At 34.3% G+C, this 22880-nt stretch overlaps 1 protein-coding gene and 1 pseudogene across 2 annotated transcripts in view; one reads left to right on the plus strand and one right to left on the minus strand.

Annotated features, from left to right (window-relative positions):
* RAB18 (RAB18, member RAS oncogene family) overlaps positions 1-22880 on the minus strand; it is a 30660-nt gene that overhangs the window by 5828 nt on the left and 1952 nt on the right. Inside the window, exons 2-6 of one of the 2 annotated variants that reach the window (XM_011369513.2) lie at positions 20523-20578; positions 7697-7758; positions 2718-2790; positions 1457-1575; positions 1316-1382 (exon numbers count right to left, since the gene is read on the minus strand). In XM_011369513.2, the coding sequence (XP_011367815.1) occupies positions 1316-1382; positions 1457-1575; positions 2718-2790; positions 7697-7758; positions 20523-20578 (377 nt within the window). The remainder of the gene's footprint in view (positions 1-1315; positions 1383-1456; positions 1576-2717; positions 2791-7696; positions 7759-20522; positions 20579-22880) is intronic. The other variant, XM_023536172.1, reaches the window with a different exon arrangement.
* On the plus strand, positions 22734-22852 carry LOC111745263 (annotated as a pseudogene).

A 22880-nucleotide genomic window follows, 5' to 3' on the forward strand; every position in this document is an offset into this window, starting at 1 on the left:
CAATGTGACCTTTTAAAATCTCATCTCCCATCATCACCATGCTTTCCCCCGACATCCACTGCTCCAGCCCACAAGCTTTCTTCCTGTTTCTTAAACACACTAAACTAGTTCTCACCTCAGGAAATACTTGCTATTCTTTCAGGCTGAGATGCTCCCTCTAGATCTTCATATGAGAGATTCTTGTTCAAATGGCACTGCCTTGAAGAACTTTCTAATCAGCTCCCACCCTGGTCATCTTCTCTCTTTACAATGTTTTACTTCTTTCACAGATAAATTACTTACGTATTTATCTGTTTCTCACACTAGAACGTAAGCTCCATGAGGGCAAGGAATTTGTTCATTTTGTTCACTATTATATCCTCAGTGTTCAATAAATATTGATTGAATGTTTATAAATGAAGGACACCCAGCAAGTAAGCAGGAGAGGTAGTAGGTCCTCAGTTCCTTTCTAAAATTCTCTATACCTTCCACTTATACCATCCCACTTATGATGCTCTCCCAAATCCATTTCCTGATTCCTGAGAGGCTCTAACACCATGGAGTAGCTAAGGCTGGCTTCACATCAGAATAGGGCATTTTTATATACTGCCTTCCAAGCCTCTTTCAGACTTGTGATAAGGCCCAGAGACCTATAATTTTTAAAAGCTCCCCAGGTGTTTCTGACACAGTCCATTTTTCTAGATGAGGGGTCAGCAAACTTTTTTTTGCACAGGGCCAGAGAGTAAAGATTGTAGGCTTTGTAGGCCATATGGTTTCCGCTGTAACTACAGAACTCTGCCATGACGCACAAAAGCAGCCCCAGTCTGTAGGTGACTGGGTGGGCTGTGTTCTAGCACAATGATGGGGCCAAATGTGGCCCATGCTGTACTTGGCCAAACCCTGCTCTACCATGCTTCTGAAGTATTAATGTGCACACACATCACATGAAGATCTTGTTAAAATGCAGACTCTAATTCATAAAATCTGGGTTAGGGCTGGAAATGAAGCATTTCTAGCAAGCTCTCTGGCGGTGCCACTGCCGCTGGCACATGGACTAGCAAGTACCACCTCAGCACTGGGTGCCTGGCTTGACCGAATGCTGTTGCGTAGCGAAAGGAATGATGAGACTGTGTTCCGTACGACTTCATATAACGTGATTCCCTCCTTTTTCATACGGAAGAAAAATGAAGAACCTGATTCTACAGTTAGATGTTATAGCACAAGACAACCATGAACTAAACATGTATTTCTTATAATTCATAAGGAGAAAAATTCAGCAAAAACTCTATTTTAAATTCCACATGAATAATGAAAGGATAAATATTCACACACCTACCTATAAATAACATGGAATGCTTTCGTGCAAATTTCAGGCCTTCATTTCTATCCACTTCACGGTTTTCCTAAAAGATAAATGCAAAGATTAACAAAAGCTACCAAAATATAGAACCAAAATGCCAAGTGTCTAACTTCTTACCTTATCAATTTTATTTCCAACTAGCATGTTCACTATGTCATTTCTCGTGCAGTATGTTTCCAATTCATTTAACCAATTATCCAGTTTAACGAAGGTGTCTCTTCTTGTGACATCATAAACTGAAGTAAAAAGAGTCATTTATTAAATAAACATTAAAAATAAGAAGCGATGGCATTATATTTCTCATATGCAAATAAGAACTAACATTACTATATAAGCAAGGTTTTATTAAGCCTCTGATGCTTAACAATCAGTGTCTACTGATCCAGATGGAAGAAACAAACGTATAAGAAAACACATTTACATGCTTTAATTTTATTAACACACACTGTGAAAGAAATCATATCCTGTGTGATAACTGAAAATTAATTTAGGCAAAACAGCTATCTCCATTCATAAAAAAAAAAAAAAAAGGTCTGTTAAAAAACCAAAGTGTTTAGATTAAAATCTGGGGCAAAACACCAAGAAATTTTACATGAATTTAAACATCTATGAGCCTATTAATTTGTTGCTTACAAGAACCAGAATTTGCAACTTTGAAAAACTGCCTTCCTCTGTTATCACTTTCATCTTATTCTGCATTATAATAATAAAAACAATTATAGTGTTTTATAAACGTAGGAGATGCCAAAACCCAAACAATAAGAGTCATTATCGAATTAACAAAAATAAAACCAAAGCCTCAGAAGTTATGATATAAAAAAAATCTCCCTACAACTGATCAATACTCATTTTAAACACTTTACCAGGAGCATTAAGAAAAAAATACTTTCCAACAAATTACATTGAGAATCTATATCTGGTTTTTAAATTTTGTGTGATTATGAATCAACAGTGTTAAGTGCTTTGTGCTATTTTTTCAGGACTGGTAAAACAGATTCCACTAAGCAATAGTCTTCTTCCTTTATAAACTGCAAGTATATTAACATGCTGCTAACTGAAGATTAGTTTCTGGTATTACTCTAAAACAGACGAACTATATGTGGATTAATCCTCAGTTATGTGCTCATCAATATGTGCTTTTAAACCAAATAAATTAGTCTGATCTTTATTTTTTAAATATTAGACAAAGGGCTGAAAAATTTTTTTTAAAGTTTAAATATTCATTGATATTAAATAAAATTAATACAACTTCAAGTTACATAAAAGGAGCCCTAGAGAAAAATAAAACAAAAATGTATTGACCTTCACAGACAAGGCAAATCAAAATTTCCAGTAATTAATAATATTCTTTAAACATTATATTAAAGTAAAACCTTACCTAATATAACACCCTGTGCACCTCTATAATAGCTAGGAGTTAATGTTCTGAACCTCTCTTGGCCAGCAGTATCCTAAAAGTGACAATCAGTTACTATTAAATAAAACAAAGTACGAATGACAGACATTCAAAAAACTAATTTAAAAGTAGAAAGTCGAACAGCATTATTAAAATATTAATGCACGAGCTCATTTAAAACTTGAAATTTAAATAAGATGCATTCTCTTACATTAAATAAAATTAAAAACCACCTCATTTCTAGGAAAAGGCAACTAAGTGCAGATTTTCTACCGCTTTGGTTTTAAGATTTTTATCACACATAAAACCCATTTCATTGAAAGCCGTGGTTCTCAACTCTAGCTACACAATGAAATTTCCTGGGAAATGAAAAATACCAATGCCTGGATCCAATCGCCAAAGATTTTGATTTAACTGGTCTAGGGAACAACAGAAGTTTTAACATCTTACCAGATGATTCTAACATAAAATCAAGGCTGAGAACAACTAATTTAAAGAGAATTTACAAGAGTGTCTTATTTTAAGGTAAGCAACTTTAGGTTAGACTTTTTAAAGTGTTGTCTATCCATGTATCTTCTTTTGGGAAAATACATAAAACCCATCCACTCCTTATTACTGCTTCACGTAGGGGTGATGAACACAAGGTGTATACTAGCTAGGAAATCTAAATTTCATGAGTAAGGGATCTTTTCTGTTTAATCATCAATTTAACCCCAGCGCCTAGCTAAAGATAGCTGTCCAACTTTTATTGGGAAAAATGAATTAACAAGTCTCTACTTCAGGGCCTGGTTCCTTCTGTTTCCTTTCTACCACCCTTGGACTATGACTTGAAGGTACCTAAGACTTTGCAAAGCAGCAGTTGGCAATCTACTGCCTCAGCCCACTACCTGGTTTTATTTTATAAGGTTTTATTAAATTAAGTTTTACTGGAACACAGCCAGAACCATTCACTTACATACTGCCATATGGCCCACCTTAGTATTGTGCTACATATTTACTACCAAGCCTTTTAAGAAAAAGTTTGCAGCCTGCTAATGTAAAATAACCTTTTCTAAAAAAAAAAGTAAAGACATAATATCAAATGTCAACTTAACTACCAGTCCCATGGTTGTAAATGTTGAGTTTAGCTACAGGGCAAACAGAAGCTTCTTTTGATATAAAAAGTGTTAATAACCTCTAAGAGGTTTATAAGATTGGAGAGGAATTTTAAACCAGCAGTGATGGGATCCAGCAATACCTAGTTGCTTAGCCTGGCCAAAGCAGAGGATACTTTAAGAAAAGAACAACAGGAAGAGAGTGTATGAGGTAATTTCTGACTCAAAAGAGAAACAGGAAAATAGCTTTCAACTTAAACCACTCTGCGCATCCACAACTCTTCCACAGACAAGCTTGCTAAGTGCAGAACGTCTTTGCTTCCAGGTTCTCACGGCTACAGAAACTGCCCGGACTCCTACCATGTTGAAGTGAAAAGTAACAACATTAAAACAAAACTTTCTACACAGATACATTTATGAGATAAAAAATGATTTTTCTCTTTACCAAAATTCTCTTTGCCTCAAAGTTTCTTACAAAACCTGCCTCTGATATTTAAAATTATTCAACTGCATGTTTACGCAAAACAATATAAACTAAAAGTTGCATAAAGTGCACTTGCTATCTAAATGGGATTATAATTTTGGCAATATGATTAGGTCAGGGCAAGGACCAAAATAAAACATTTTTGTCCCAAGATTTTGTTATAATGGGAAAAAAGTCATTCTACTTGCATAGTAAAAAAATCCACACTTTCATAATTTCCAGAACTAGCAGAAAGATTTGAATATAAATTTTGTTCCCTATGGTCTTTATTGAGATCAACTTCAAAAACTGCTCTGAAGAAACCTAACACAAAAATTAGAACTGCAATTCCTGTTAAAATATGCATAAAACCCAATGTTTTGAAGGTACAGACTACAACAAAAAATGTTTTACTGTTAAAATATTGCATGTGATTATGAACTTCACACATGAATATTTAATCAGGTCACTGTTTAAAGTCTTAGAATCTTTTGATTCACCTATAAAAATGTTTAAGTAGGTATAATTTGGGCAAAAAACCTTGTGCCATAGTACTGAACTATAAAATTTATATGCTTAGTCAGAAGTTAGATTTTGGTAAGTGTAATGACGTCTTTGTAATATAAAAGACGTGAGCTTATTATCTTTTATCCTGTGGTTTTATTTTCTGATGGGAGATGAAAAGAAGAGATTATTGAAGACAGAAACGTGTAAAGGGTTAGAAAGGACCTAGAAAGGAGAAATGATAGAAAATGGAAGTGAGGGAAGGATACAGAGAAAAACCTTAGAGGAGCTAAGTAGTTCATGACATGTATATGGTACTTTCAGGAGGCAGTGGGGGCAGGGCTATAATCGATTATTCACTTGACTGATCCTAGAAGGTCTTCCTGGTGGGAGAGGAACTGATTTTATTGATATAAATAAAACCACAGAAGAACGAGAGGAAACTATGGATTCATATATTTCTGATACTGAGTGAGAAGGTCCTGCTAAATATGATGACACCCAGATGCCGTGAGAAAGTAACTGATCTGACCATATACTAAAACCTTAGTTTGGTGAGAAAATCTCTCCTCTGACCCCCACCTCCCCAGACACACACACACTCATCCTGAACAAGATTTGAAGGTAAATGACAAACTGGAAAAAAGAAATACACACACACACACACACACACACACACACACACACAAGATTAACATACAGTCGCCTTTAGGATTTAAAAGACAATGACAGTGAAAAAAATTAGCATTTGACAAAAAGCTAGTATTTTTAATATAAAGATTTAATCATGAAAAAGATGAATGCTAATATAAAATGGGCAGAGTACATAAAAAGAAAATTCATTAAAAATTTAATCAATAAATGTGTTTTTTCAACCTGTTTCATATATATCAACATTAAATCTTCACATTCTTTGAGCCAACATCCTACATCCAGGTATACACCCTAAAGTAACTGGACAAGGGTACATAGGATGTATAAATTAGGATGCTCATCAGGGCACCATTGATCTTCATGAAATACTAATAACAACGTAAATATCTTTCACTAAGGGTTGAATAAATTAAGATGTAGCTATAAGATGGAATATAGGTGGCCACTTAAGCTGATGTACCTCTACATTCATTGACACATAAAAATGTACAGTGTGAAAAGTGTGTGGGGGACGGAGAACAAACAGGTGAAAAACGTAAGACAGAATCCTTTTCTTTGAAAAACTGCACATACATATGTTTAGCAGTATGCACAATAGGTAAAGACTGTTAACTAAAATGTAGACAATGATTAGAGATGAATTTTCTTCTCTATTTATTTGTTACTGTTCCAATGATCTTTTTTTAAAATATGCCTGTATTATCCTTATAGTCAGGGGGAAACCTCTCTTCTTTAAAAAATATTTATAGGCTTATAATAAAAATGTCACTTCAAAACTATCTGCCAGCCTTATTAGGCAGGAATTATAAAGTTAATGAACAACCTCGGTATGAAAGATCTCAGAGCAACGAGCAAGCCTTAGATCCTACTCTGATCTGTATCTTTCAGAAATAGGTGACAAACCAACCATAAAAAGCATATGGAAAATCAGGCCTGCCTTTTGTACAAAAAGCAGCCAACATTCTTAAACTGTTCAATACATTTTACTATGGCCTAGTCCAACATTTTTCAAATTTTCTGTTAGGCATTGCTGTACTGATTGATATTAAATAAATTTTGGGGAGCAGGCGAATAGGTCACCAATCATGTAAAGTAGTGTATTTAGAAAAAAATTCACAGGAAAATATTAGACACACTTATATAAGTACTTGTTATTTGAAATAAAATGTTTGTTAGGAATAGTGTGCCATTCCGAGAATGCCAAGAAGATGGATGAGATCGTACAAGACATCAACACTTGTGGTTTCAATCTGTAACTGACGCCCAGATAGCACTTAATATATAACTAACATGATGAAGTATGTCTCGATTCGATGACTGCTGACCAGTTCTAACATTATCATGTTATAAAAATATATTTATATAATTATCGTAAAAATTGAACATAAAATACATTTTTATAAATTACATATGTAATATATATTTAATATATTAGTAGTCATATTTAGATAAACTGATATGACAGATAGAAAGAAAACAAAAAGAAAAGAAAAGAAAAGAAAAGAAAAGAAAGGAAGAAGGAAAGGGAAAGAAGAAAGGAAGGAAGGAAGGAAGGAAGGAAGGAAGGAAGGAAGGAAGGAAGGAAGGGAGAGAGAGAGAGAGACAGAGACAGAGAGACAGAGAGAAAGATAGAGACAGGCAGACAAATATAGACACTTGGGTGTGTTTGACAGCAAACACTACCTATTCATCATTACCATGAAGAGGTCTAGTTAGTAGAGCAAAGTGGATCAGAATGGTTGGGTTCGCAGGCAAATTTAAAAAAGCCAGTAAAGACTAGGCATCAGTGTTAAAAAATAAATCCAAAGTTGGCAAACTCAAATTTTATAAATATTTATACCAACAAATGTGAAAAACAAGTTTTTTTCCTAAGTATCACTTCATTTCCCTTCTCCCCAACAACTTCCTTTAGTGTTAGTTCAGTCTAAGCTGTCTTTTTAAAACTTTAAAGAAACACGTTCAATAACAGTGATTCTCTCTGGTAGGCAAGATGATTTTTTTTTTGATACCTTGTTCTGGTTTTAAATATTCTGAAAGGATGATATATTTTTCAAATTTAAATACAATAGGCCTAATTACCCAATTTTAAGATGTTAACTATTTTTTATTCTTTAATAAACATCAAATCTCCTAAGTTATTTGATACAAGTTGTTTGTTCACCTCTAGAACACTACATACATCAATTTATACTTCTTTAAAAAGTATGAGTTTAATATTTATACAAATACATTTTAAAAACTCTTACCCATATTGCAAGTTTAGCCTTATTTCCATCCACTGAAATTGTTTTCACCTTAAAGTCAACACCTTGAAAAAAATGAAAATTTTGATAAGAATCCCAGTAAGATATAGTTTTAAAATCAATTACCAAGAAAACCAGAAAAGAGAAAAGCCACATTATCAAATGCCCAAATTCACACCCCAAGTTCTTAGAGTTATGGATGCAAAGATTAAAAAAAAGTGCCATTAAAGTTCAGCAGCTTCGGATTTAATCAGGATAAATGAAAACCAGATGCTTGTAGAATTTGAACACTCACCTACTGGTGCTTCTTGAAAAAAGAAAAATTTTTTTGAAAAAACAACATTCAATGTAAGGCCACCGGTGATTGACTATGCACACACACATTAAAAGCCAAGAGCTAGAATTCACAGTGCTAATGGAGAGAAGAGTATGTACGTATGGATGACAGCGGATGGGGACAATTTTCAGGGGCTCCCTAAGCATCTATACACTATCATCGAGAGCGCTGCCCACAGACCCTCCAACTCAGATTCTGAATACAGGCAACTTGGAAGACTAATAAAATACAAAAGGGCCACTCACGCCTTGTCTTATGAATTCATTGTTTTGTTTTTATCCTATAAAACTGTACTAGTTTTATATAACCTCATCAAAGATCTTGCTACTGCAAAATTTCAAAATGAGAATTTACATACGAAAACATTTGTGCCTGGCCCTCTAAGAATGTTCATAAGAGGGGTGCTCAAAGTTCTGTGAAACTCTTCTATTAGTACTAATTTATGTTAAGAGAAGTTATAAGAAGTCAAATAAGGTTTTACTAGAGCAACCCCACCCTCCCCCCAAAAACCTCTCCCTTTCCAGGAAAAGGAGCTGACACATGCCATCTGGCTTAAATGAACAGTAACTGCCCACATGTCTTTAAAGAGTATCAAAAATAATATACAGTCTACCCCACTGGCCAGAGGGAAAACATTAACTCAAGAAGCTTGGAAAGAAACTTTCAAAAGATCTTATTAGCTTGTCACAATTAATTCAGAAAAGCAGCAGCTAAGATGAACAACACCCTCATATACTAAATTCTTAGAACACCTGTAACCAACAAGGAAATATATCAGTAATTCTTGCCTGATTTTTGGCGATCCATTACATATACAAATTAGGTAATAAAAACACATTTCAAAATGTGCATTATGCCAAGTCTCCTGTATGCCAAAGATTAAAAAAAGTTTGTTCTTTTGGGCTAGAGTGATAAGGAGTTGATAAAGCTATGCCTAGAATGACAGGCAACAAAGTTAAAAGCCAGTGCCAATTACACAGTCAAAAGAAAACCTAAGTATAAAGTTTTTTTGCAGCCAAAAATACAAGAAAAAAATCCATTAAATAATCTTGTATTCACTAGGTCTAGATAAAAATATATATATATATATGTTATGTCACACTACATAAAAATATGAAATTATTTACATTTTATTCATATTGTTTTAGAAAACAAAGAAAATTTAGATGAGGAAAATGGTTCTGACTCAGTAAGGATACTAAATGAAGACCATTGCTAGACATTACATAGCGATAGCTTGTCATAGGTATTCCATAGCTAAATTCTCAAGGCTTTTCAGAGTAAAGAACTTTTTTTCCCTTAACAACCCCATACAGTACACTCAAGAACAAACTGGCCTTTTGCCAGCTACCAGCTAATTTACTCTGCCCTTGAAAAGAAACTCCCTGTTCCCAGAATGGTTGTTTTCCTCCCCTCCCCCAATCTCCTTCTCTTTCACAATTTCCTGTTTTTGCCTGTTTGTGGACAGTCTAATGACTGTCTCTGTTATATGTATAATTTGCATGTCTGTAACTGTCTTCAAGTTATTCTTCTATGACATCAGATCTTAAAGTTACAGAGAATACCCTCAGGAAACACTGCTCACCAAAGTCCTACCTTCCAAGCCAACAGGCACAGGTGGCCTGAAAGGGCATCTCATCCGGATCCAGACTCAAGTCCCCACTCGTCTTCCCTTATTTCCTCTAGTGACTCTCACGTGCTGACACTCAGCTTTCTAGCTCTCATGTGCTCAAACTGCTTTGTCACCAAGCCTGGCTCCTCTGTTTTGCAGGTGACTGTTAATTTGTCTTCACTGGTGGAAATCTTTTTGATAAATTTAAACTCGCCACCTTCTTACTAGATTTAACTATCCTTTCGACCTCCTCACGTGGAGACAAGGAGCTCATAATAGAAGCAGAATGTCTAGGAAAAAACACTCCTGTGTTTCTCCTCTACTCTACTACAACACTGACTACTTTTGTCACCAGATATGTGGTTGTTTTTCCCACAACAAGCAATTCACCAACTCTCCGGGAACACCAGCTGCATGTCCTACAATTCAATCCAGTTCTGATACTATACCTAGAGTTAGAGTCAGACCCCACAGAGTAAGTGCTTGGTCCCACAAGGCCGCCATTTCAAATGCCAATTGCAAATCCAAGTTACCAGTGCTTTTGACAAAATGGCTGCAAATCAGAGATTCCCATGATCCCCTCTTTGATTCGATTAATTTGTGATATCAGCTCACAGAACTCAGAGAAAGTTTATTTACTAAATTATCCTTTTATTTTAAAAGGATACAACCTAGGAACAGCCAGATGGAAGAGATGCACAGGGTGAGTATGCGGGAAGGGGCACAGAGCTTCCATGCCCTCTCCAAGCATGCTATCCTCCCAGAATCTCCACGCATTTGCCAACATGGAAGCCTTTCCCCTCAGATAAAGAACAAAACAAAAATGCCTACTGTCACCACTTCTATTCTACAGGGTACTGGAAGTTCTAGCCTGAACAATTAAGAAAGAAAAAGGAAATAAAAGGGAGAAGTAAATTTATGTCTGTTCTGAAAACTCTTATATTTAGAAAATCCAATGATTCTATTCCACTCATACACATAAAAGAACTGAAGAATAAACGAATTCAGTAAAGTTGTAGGATACAAAATCAACACACAAAAATCAGTTGCATGTCTATAAACTAGCAATAAACAATCCAAAAAGAGGATTAAAAAAAAATCCCATTTATGGTAACATCAAAAACAAGTAAAATACTTAGGAATAAATTTAGCCAAGGAAGTTTAAGACTTATACACTGAAAACTACAAACACTGCTGAAAGAAATTAAAGAAGGCATAAATAAGTAAAAAGACATGCTGTGTTCACGAGTTGAAGACTTAATATTTTTAAGATACAACACTACCCAAAGCAATCTACAGATTCAACACAATCCCTATAAAAACTCCAACAGCTTTTTTACAGAAATGTTAATGAAGTGGCTTTTAGACTCCACCTACAGATGGGAGCTTGCTGTCAGGGGACCCAACCTTGTGATTAGAAGTTTGGAACTTTTACTCCCACCCCCCACCTCTACGGGGAGAAGGGCTGGAGCTTGACTCAGTCAACAATGGCCAGTGATTTAATTAATCACGTCCAAAGAAGGGGGCTAGAGCTTCCAGGCTGGTGAGCACATGGAGGTTCAGGAAGGGAGGCACACCTGGAGAGGGCACGGAAGCTCTGCCCCCTCCCCACATACCTTGCCCTGTGCATCTCTTCCATCTGCCTTTCCTCAGTTACATCTTTTTATATTAAACCAGTGATCTAGTAAGTAAAATGTCTGAGTTCTGTGAGCTGCTCTAGAAAATTAAATGAATCAGAGGAGGGACTCAAAGGAACCTCTGATTGACAGCCAGCCAGCCAGTCAGCACAGGTGACAACGTGGGACTTCAACTGGCATCTGAAGTGGGGGTTTGGGGTGAGGGGAGTGGCAGTCTGATAGGACTGACTCCTTACCCTGTGGGATCTGATGCTATCTCCACTTAGATCATGTCGGAATTGATCCAGCTGGTGGCATGGGAAACCCCCCTTCACATGAATTGGAATTGGGTCCAGGAACCCAAAAGAAATGGATAAAAAAATGAGGCACACGCATAGAATGGAACGTTATTCAGCCATAAAATGGAACGAAATTCTTACATATATTACTATATGGATGAACCATAAACACATTTTAAGTGAAATATTGTACTTATATGAGGTACTCAGAAGAGGCGAATTCACAGAGACGGAAAACAGAATAAACATTATCAGAGACTGAGAGGAGAGTGGAGAGGGAGTCATTTTTAATCGGTACAGAGTTTCTGCATGAGGTGATGAAAAGGTTCTAGAAATGAATAGTGGTGATGGTTACAAAACCATGTGAATGTACTTAATGCCAATGAAGTGCACATTTAAAAATGGTTAAAATGGTAAATTTTATATTATGCATATTTTACCACATTAAAAAATAAACAAATAGGTATCTGGAGAGTCTATATCTATTAAAGAACTTGAATCCACAGTTTTTCCTTCAAAGAAAAAAAAAAAATTCCAGTGCCAGAATGAATTCTACTGAATACTTAAATAATAATCCATTCTAAACGAACTCTTCCAAGAATTTAAGATGAATACTTCCTTCCATCATTCTGAGTTCTACATTACCCTGATACCAACACCAGACAGACACTGCAATTAAAAAAAAACTACAGAATAATATCCTCCATGAACATAGATGAAAATCCTAAACAAAAATTTAAAAATACATGTAAAGATGTACAAAATATTTATAAAAGAACAACACATCACAGCCAAGTGGGGTTATCCCAGAAATTAAAGTTTGACTTAATATTGAGAAAAAAATCAATGTGCACTTCATTAAACTAAAAGGAAACTTCACAAGATCAACTCAACAAATGCAGAAAAAGCAATAAACAAAATTCAACATGCATTCCTAATAAAACCTTTCAGCAAACTAGGAACAAAAGTGAACTTCTTTAATCTGATAAACATGAAAAATTTACAGCTAACATTTACAGCTAATGGTAAAGACTGAATGTTTCCCCCTTAATATCAGGAACAAAAAAAGGGTATCAGCTCTCATGACTTGTATTCAACAATGTATCGAATATTTTTAGCCAGAGTAATAAGACAAGAAATAAAAGGCATCCAGATTGGAAAAGAAGGATGTAGAAATCCAATGGATTTTATGGGGGTAAAAAAAAAAAAAAATCTCCTGGAACTAACAAGCAAGTTTAGCAAGGTTGGAGGTTATAAAATAAATGTTTTGAAAAATCAAGTTTATTTCTATATATTAACAACAAAGTGAAATTGAAAAAAGATCTAAATACCATTTTACATAAAAATCTATGAAATACGTAAGGCTGAATTTAGCAAAAGATGTGAAAGACCTGTAACAAAACACTTGAGAGAAATTTTAAAAGATGTAAATCAATGGAAAGATGTAACTTGTTCAGTGATCACAAGATTCAGTATTAAGAGGTCAATTTTCCCCAAAATGACCTAAAACTGATTCAAAATGAAATACATACCTAATGTAACACACTAAAGTGTACAACTTCTAGAAGAAAACATAGAAAATCACTGCAACCTTCTGTTAGACAAAGATACACAATGAAATCATCATCCATAAAAGAAAAAAATTGATAAACTGGATTTCGTCAAAATAAAAAAGTTCTGCTCTTAGAAATATATTGTTAATGACAAGAGGAGCTACGGACTGGGAGGAAAATATTTGCAAAGCATAAATCATCTAATAAGAGACTGATATGCAGTATATATTAAAGAACTCTCAAAATTCAACAATGAGAAAAGAAAAAACCCAATTAAGAAATGAACAAAAGATCTGAATGGACACTTCACTCACATGCATATACATGTGATGTGTGTATGTATGTACCTACATATGTACATGTGCTATATAAGCACTTTAAAAGATACTCCACATCATTGGTCATTAGAGAATGCATATTAAACCACAATGACTTATCAATACACTCCTATAAGAATTGTTAAAATTGAAAAGGCTTATCATACTAAGTATAACAGGTGAGGATGTGGAAGAACAGGAACTTTTATACTGCTGGTGGGAATGTAAAATGATACTTTATTAAAAATGGCCAAACTGTTTTCCAAAGTTAAACATGCATTTGCCATACAACCCAGAAAAATGAAAATATTCAACAAACTGGTCTATTTGTAATCACCCAAAATTGTAAACAACCCAAATGTCTTACAATGGAGTGAATGGATAAAACAACTCTAAAACGTCCATACAATGGAATACAAATCAGCAACAATAACACAAAAACTAATGACATGCAACTTGGATGTCGCTCAAAGGCATATATGCTAAGTGAAAAAACTCAGTCTGAAAACATTACATACTACATTGTCCCATTTATATGACATTCTCAGAAAAACAAAACTGTTGTGAAAAGGACCAATCAGAGGTTGCCAGGGGTTAAAGGCAGGGGAAAAATGTGGCTAACAAGGAATAGCACTAGGTACTTTTTCGGGATGATGGAACTGTTTGGCATCCGAGCTGTGGTGGTAGGTAATGTGACCATACACACGTGTGTTATAATAGATATTTTAAAATTCAAATAACTATGCCAAAAACAGATCAATTTTACTATATGATTTTTTAAATATTGTTATCGACGCATATGCTAGCAACAAAATAGGTCAAAAATATTTTCTGAAAGAGTTATCAGAGAACATTATTATAAAATTCCTGCTTCTTTTCAATTTAAGATTTACTTTGATGCCTAGTCCAAGATTGATTTTATGACATTGCTCCATGGGCTTTTAAAGTAATGAGTTTTTTATTCGAAAGATTTGTTGATGGTGTTATTCTATTTCCCTATAGCCTTATTCGTGTCTTCTGGATGTATCTAATTATGAAAGAGATACAATGAATCTCCTGATATAACTATTTTAATCAAATTCTTCTCTTACGGATTCTGCTTATCGCTTATATATATAGCTTCCATATTCGGTATGTACTTGTTTATGACTGCTATGATGCTTTGTTAATTTACTAGACTTTTCATCATTATATAATATCCTATTTTATTCTGTCTAATGTATAAACTTTAAATTCCACCCTAACTTATATTACATTACCATCTCTGCTTTTGTATTGTTTGCATTTGCCTGACCCATCCCTTTATTCTCGATCTTTATTTGTTTTAAAGCACTCTTCAACTCCGTCTGACATCAGAATTATTACGAGAATTGGACCTATTCACACTTAACTTACTGATATATTTCATTATGTTGCTTCTCTTGTTTAACATCTTTGACATTCTGTTCAAATCTGTGTTTGATCCTTCTTATTGTTCAATTGTATTACTGTGATGTGATTAAAAGAAAACCAAGTTAGAACTTATGAGGCTCAGTTTAGCCTGAGGTGCTTCACTAAAAGTCTAGATCAGTAAGTTTAACTTATCAAGGAACATATACATTCTTGCTTTATGTGCTTTTTCAGTGTGTGGGGCGGGGGGGGGGGGGGCACGTTTAGAGGACAGCAAGGAATGAGGCATCAAAAGAGATACTATAAAAGTCTTAAGTATCCAATGGAGAACAAAATTAAGAGTTATAAATTACGAATTAAATCCCCAAATCTGAGTTTAGAAACAATTTAAAAAGTGTTAACGATAAATGTGATAAGTGCTCTGATACCTAAGAGGAATTATTTCCAATAAATAACAAATAAAACAACAACAAAGAGGGCCTGGAAATTAAAAATCACATTCCTAAATCAAAGATTTTAAATGTTCAAACTGAACATTCGAACACACCACACACAATATCAAAGCACAGCAAAACTTGTTCTCAGAGTACATCTTTATTAAAGAATAAGACTAAAATAAGGAAAGTTAATACTCACCTTAAGAAACTAACAAACTAAAAGTAGAAAGGCGAGAGAAAAATAAAGCAATTCCCCAAACAATAAAAGATGCATTCCTTACAAAAGACTAAAATAAAACAAAATATACAAGCTTAGAAATGAGAGGAGAGCATAAGCACAGTTAATGAAGAGTTTAAAAGAATACTATGTGCGACTAACTTAAGAGATAAGTTGAGATGCTTTCCCAGTAACACACCCAAAACTGTTTTAAGTAAGAGAAAACTTAAAGAAGCTAGAATGGTAAAGGGAACAGGATCAGGCTGACTCACAGGTGAAATGTAACCTTTAAAGAACACATAATTCCAGTAATATTGAAGCTAGAAAAGACAACTTAAAAAGATGGAAAGCTCCTTTGTTTTATAAACCAGTACAACTTTAATACCAAATCCTGATTTTTAAAAAAATACAAAAAAGCAGAGACCATCTTCTGTATAAAAATAGACGTAAAAATTCTAAAATATTAGTCAACAGAATCCAGAAATGTCAAACAATATGAGCGAAGACTTATTGAGAAAAGTAATATTTCAGTATTAAAAAAGTCTATCAACCATTAATGCCAAAAGGGCATATGAAAAAAACCCCACAACCTTTCCTAAGAAAACCTCTAGGTAAAATAGAAAAAAGAAACTACTTAACTATGATGAAGCATTTGCCATTTGCATCATTCTAAATAAAGAAATGCTAGTGCCATTTTTATCACTTTATTCTAATTAAAATGTTTATTTGAATGAAATTATATAAAATAAAAGTTATATTTTTCTTTGAATTGTCCCTTATTTCCAAATATTTTTAATAAATTTATATTATGGAATCAAGCAAGTATAAACTCACACTACTTTCCATTTTAATTAAGTTATCTTTGATAAGTAAGTCTAAACTATAAGGTAACTTATAGAAGGAACAGATTTGGTCTCTGCCCTTAGAAGCCTAATTGGTAATATGAGTGCACAGTCATGGGTATTTTTTAAAAGCTTACCAAGGAAGTGATAAGAATCACCGATAAAAATCATCAACCAATAACAACCAAAATTTGTCTAACTTTAGTGGAACGACCCTCGAATAACCACCCTCAAAAAATTTTCTTATATTTTAACAATTATAAGTCCTACAGATTAAGAAATAGGTTCTGAGCCTGTCTTAAGTAGAGAACTAGTTTCAAATTTTCTATTTTTTAATTTGAAAAAACTTTTACTTAAAGCACTCTTATATTCAATGACTACCTAAAACAGATTTTAAAAACTTGAAAATAAAGCAAATTTTGCCTATTTAATCAAATTACACAAAGTTAGTACAATTACTTCCACAAGGATCTATTCTCAATGCTTAAATTTCAACCAGTTCTATCTATGCAGTTGATTATGTGTCTCGGCTAAGTACCTGATTAAGTACCATTACATGGCCTTGTCATAGCAGAAAAAGAAATCTTAATACCTTTTTATAAACACTTCCATGGAACAAAAAACCTGATCAAAAAAATTCTTGTGATTCTGTGTGTTCATTTTTATGTTAGAAATGTTATCTTGAATTATATCTTTAAATAATTTGTTGTGTTTCATTATGTTTCTTCTGAGACTCAAACATGCATATGTTGGATCTCTTTTTCTGATTTCCATATCTACCTATTTCTAATATGTTTGAACATTTTTATTCATTTTGGTCAATTTTACCCATTTAGTCCATTTCTAGCTTCTATGTCCTTTACTGTGTTTTCCAAGTCTCATTGGTCCTTGTGATCCTTCCAATTTCACCTTCATTTCAGTTTTGGTTTTATTTTATCATCTTACTTGTTTTTTTTCTACTCAATAACCTTACGCTGCATTTTCTCATGTAGTCGCACTATCTCTTCCCTTCATCTTCTTTATAGCAATATTTTTTCTGGTGAGTATTCTTGATTTCTCCTTTGTATTTGTTTTTTTCTCATTCTTTTTGATTCTTGAATGGTGGTAGTGGCCTTGAGCTGAGCTGGATTCCTTTTGATTTCCCATCTTTGAAGGAGATGAGGTTTTCCTGAACAAGGTATTTTATAAGACGGTCATGCAGAAAGCCAGAGTGGCTCCAGTTCTGGACCGCCAATACTTTTTCTTAATTCAGGATTCTACAAGATATCGTTTAGTTTTTTATTTCTCACCAGCCAGTGCAGACAAGTAGCCTTGAGGTCTGTCACAAGGCAAAGGCACAGCTCCTCCCCTACTGCTACAGACACAATCGCAAAAGTAGCTTAGTTGTATAAGTCCTTGTTTGGCTTCATCTCCCCAAATTCTTACAATCAAACCAAGTGCAGAGAAACTCCTGGCATTAGCTCAAGAAACTGATTTTGCTTTTGCAAACAAGGGATTTGGGTTTTTCACGTCAGGGTGGGCCCTCAACTGTATAAAGCATCTCTTGCTGGTGCCAAGCTCTGCAGCTGTGGTATCTTCGCTCTACCTTCTTCCCACGTCCAGTCTGCTTAAATGAACCTCCACTGCTTTTGGCAGCAATGCCATCTATTTCGTGGTCTAGGGTTTTAGCTGTCCTCTAGTTTAGAGAAATATGGGTTTGTGTTTTAGTTTTACCCCTCTCTTTGTTGTTATTGGCTAACTGCCAGAAAACAAAAGAAGAAATGTCAACTTTAAAGTACCATCTTCAAAACCTAAATTTAGCAATCATCTTTAAAGAATATTTTCTACAAGACAAATTTACGTGTCTCACCATATTACTGAAAGATAAAGGTGTGCTTTCTCTACTATTTTACTGTGAGGGAAAATATCAATTTTCCACAAAACACTAATTTTCACAAAGCCATTAACAATTGAGCTAATTGTTTTCATTTTACAAACTCGTGTATACTGGTTATAACCAAAGGCAGAAAATAATCTGAAACCTAAATGTAAAAGATACTTTTTAGACCCGGGACCTGTTTGGGGTACAAATTTATGTATATTCTCAGCAGTATGCCACAATCTTAATATCTGTTTTTAAAGCAGACAAAGCCTTTTTAGTAATAAGGCCAACACATGACCTGTCATTCTGCAAGTCCCCAGATTCTATTTCCACTTGAAATGAAGGTAGATAGCAATATATTATAACATAACATCATTCTCTTAATAAAACTTTAACTCTAGGCAAGTTTATTTTCCTGCCAGTTACTATTCTTCCACTCATTATCTACTACTAAGCATGTTATGAGCAAAATAAACTTTTACAACCAATATTTTTTTTAAAGAAGCAAATAACATACCAAAGCCAAATTAAAATGGATGAGTTACTACTGTTTTACATAATTCTCTTTCACACAACAGACTAAATCTGTAAATGTTTACATGTCACACAAAAGCTAAGTAATGCCTGATATAATTTATGAAATATTTAGAGGTATTATGAGTTCATGTTGATAGAAAGAAACCAAGAACTCTTCCTCACTGAATTCTAAATAAGAAATGTAAACAGAATAATGGATTTTAAAAATCATCATCTGACAACCACCACAGCTGGAATGACAGGATAACACCTTGCAGTGCAGAAACCTGGCATTTATCACCTTAAGTAACCAAAGTCCCATCACCAGTAATGGTACAAATATACACCACACTCGGAGAAGCCCTTTTGCGGAATTCCTGCTAAAAATGCATAACCCGAATCTAGCCATGAGGATACACTGGGCAAATGCAATTGAAGGAAATTCTATAAAACCAATTCATATATACCCTGCAAAAATGTCAAGGTTATGACAGACAAAGGAAGACTAAAGAACTGTTCAGATTAAAAGAGATAAAGAGAAACAACAGCTAAATTCAATGTGCGATCCTGGACCAGAAACAATTCTTTTTCTTTATATAAGATATTAGTGGGACAATTGATAAAATTTGTCTGTTTATAGCAGAAATACATCCACATTCATTTAGGAAATACACAATAGTCAGAGATTAAAGACATGATGTCTACAACTTACTCAAACAATTTGAAAAAAAAAACAAGAAATGTGTGTATGCAGAGAGAATGATAAAGCAAATTTGATAGATATTAACATTTAGGGAATTTGAGTGGATATACAGGAATTCTTCGTACTAGTTTTACAACTTTTTTTTTAAGTATGAAATTAAAAAGAAAAAGGAAAAAAAACAGACCCACAATAAATAAAAATAAAGCCAGTTAAGAAAAAGTATTTTCCCTAACATTAATGCTCGAATCATTTTTACTACATTCTACTCATCAACTCATGAAATTTTAGAACTGGAAGAAAAATGTATTCTCTCTCACCAAAACTGCTCAATTTACAGATGAAGGCAATGAAGTTAAATGCCTTGCTCAAGATCACAACCAGTTCGAGGCAGAGCCCAGACAACTGTACTGCTGACTCAGCTCTTCCAACTACTGCAAGCTGTCTCTTCACACCTGTATATTGCCGTCTACTCCTCAAATATGACACCAGAATATTTAGCTCTATCGTCTCATATACTCTAAGAAGTTGGTGAGGCAAACCACTCTCAGGAAAACTAAATTTCATTTTTAAACCACTATCGGGTTTTCTATATTTCATTTTAAAAAGGCATTTAGGTATCGCTGCTCCTAACAATCTTTAGTAATATTGATGAGTATGTTGAGTATTCCAGATCCCGTAGCAAATGCTAAAAGAACAAAATTAACACATTCTATTGTTAGGTGATACAGTTAGGCCCATGATAATAGAGACCAAGTCTGTATTATCCATCATTATAACCCCACCTCTTAGGACATTGCCTGGCATACAATACATGTTCAGATAACTAGATGCTGCTAAATAAAAGACAATCCACAGTACAGGAAAGAAACTGTGTTTGCAGATAATCATAACACTCACAGTGTTAACAAAGTGCCGTGAGACAACAGCTAAGGAAGTTAACTTTGCTTGGTAAGATCTACTGAGGCCTCAGAAATTTAATGACACCAAAGTTAGGCCGCGCAAGACAAGTAAGATTTCAACAGACACGGAAGCAATGGGGTGATGAGAGGAGGGTCGAGGGAGTTAAATTTAACAGCCTAAAGGCAAAGAATGACCTAGAGTTTCTAGTAAAATTTTAAACATAGACTTACCTATTGTTGCTGCAAGTTCTGGGTCAAAAGTATCATCTGTGAACCTCAAGAGCAGGCTAAAAGAGAGGTTAAAAAGACAGATTAGAAATTTGACTTTTCTTTCTAATCATTTGATAAATGTGTTCATGATTGTTAGATTTTGTCACAAATTAGATGCATCTAAGAATAGCTGAGGTAGGTCTGTCCCCTAAACAGTGCCTCAGTGCAGGTTATCTATAGAGGAATTAATTATTGGAAAGGTACTCAAAGACTCCCAAAAGCAAAGTAGTTTACTAGAAAACATATTCCCCATGCTCCCCAAAGTGTGAAAATGTTTACGCCTTTTTTTTTTAAATTGTTATATCCTTCTGAGAAAATATTACCAACGTGTCATGCTTTACGCGAATGAAAGGGGGGAAAATACGTCTCTTAGACTGCAACAAATTATTATTTTTTCAATCTGATGTGTAATCCACTCTGAATTCAAGTGAAAACAGAGAGGCGTCTAGCATTTGTAACATGGAGAATGACTACCTAAATGAGACAAAAAGATAAACTATTGAAGAGTAAAGGTAGAAAGATCACATGATGCCCAGAGTATACTCTGGCAAATGCTTTGCAGGGTGTGTGAAATTACGAAAGCAATAGGCAGCTACTGAAGGCTTTTAAAGAAAGAAATGGCAAGTACTGCTTTACATTTTGAAAAGTTAATGCCAGCAAAAAAAAATGCAGGAGAATCAACAGAAGACAACTGCCATGGTTATGGTAAGAGATTAACGAAGGCCTTAACCTAGGAAATGGTAAAGAAACTAAAAAGGAAGGGGTGAAATGAAAGCAAAAGACACCAGAAAAGTACTCCAAGATTTTGCATCTCCCAGAATTATTTTATTAAATATGAGGCAGAAGTGCCAGCTATTTGAAGTTCTTCAAAAATAAAATCTAAGCTTGTGTTAAAGTCCTGGATTTATAAAATTAATCAATCTTCCCTCACATTATCTTCTAAAAGTTGGATAAGACTGTTCTAGTGACCTGTTTGCATTAATGAAGTCAAGGCAATAGCTATCAGACGTCTGAGCTGCAGAAAAATATTTCTATAGGTTGTAATTACTGCTGTTAGTTTTCCGTTTGCTTGTTTTTGTACAGAGTATACTGCAAAACAGAGTGGCCTCCTGAGAGTTCCCAAACCCAGTATCATTGACGGTATTTGAAGGATTAATTTGCCTTTCCTTGGTTTTGCTTTCTTGTGTTTACCATAAAACCAGCACCACAAAAAGTAAAACAGAAAGTCAATCTGTAGATTTTTCTACTTAACACTGAATCCACTTGACTATAACTACTTTTATTTACTTTCAACTTGAGTTAGGTGAGAGTACTAAGAAGAATCTTAAAAGACTACCTAAATTTTTCTTCTCTCTCCAACAGAAAACTTTAAATTAATAAAGTGAAAATTTCACTAAAAATTTCAGTCAACCATAATTTAAGAATAAAAAAGGAATGTATCTATACTTGGTCATTTCAGAAAACATTATTACAAAAACATAGGTTAACATAACTTTATATAGTAGTAACAACGATGCCTAAATAATAATAAAAATAAAAACAATAGTATTGACTATTATCTACTGAACATTGACAATGTGCCAAACACTGAGCCAAGGGTTTTTCTTACATAATTGTCAACCCTTACTACAATGTCATCAATGATACTTTGTCAGGAAAGGCAGGGAATGTATGGTGCAAAGCAACAAATTTTAATGCAGACTCAGTGTAAGTCAGCAGATCTTAGCCAGGGATACACTGGTTGCTCAAAATGTATTCTAAATTCTACACATGCATTTTTCTAGGCAGAGTCCACTTCTCTATTGGATAGTGAAAGGAATCCACAAACTGAAAATGATTAAGAACCACTGCTCTAAAGGATGTATATTTAAACTTCCATATTTTCAAAGTTAAAAGTGCAAAAACCTTTCCATGAATAGCTACAGATGGAAGGAGTAACTACCACCATTCTCTTAAGAGAAGACCGAATTTATAATAAAGTGTGATTATAACTAATCTGCATTTATTAATTTACACAAAATTAGACAAAAAGGTTGGGGATATAGGAACATAGGAGGGACAGCAATTTACGTAATAGAAGATCTCTATAATTCCTTCCAGTTTCTGAAACACTTTGCAACTTCTTCACCATGGAATCAAAGAATCTTATACATTTAACATTAAATTGGATGTGTCTACCGCCATGCTGCCCTGAACAAGCCCTATCCCATCTGATCTTGGATGCTAAGCAGGGTCGGGCCTGGTTAGTACTTGGATGGGAGACCACCAAGGAAGACCAGGTGCTGTAGGTGTAAAAAATAAAAAAATAAGGGATTGTAA

Source organism: Pteropus vampyrus, unplaced genomic scaffold, assembly GCF_000151845.1.
Source record: "Pteropus vampyrus isolate Shadow unplaced genomic scaffold, Pvam_2.0 Scaffold150, whole genome shotgun sequence".
NCBI lineage: Eukaryota > Metazoa > Chordata > Mammalia > Chiroptera > Pteropodidae > Pteropus > Pteropus vampyrus.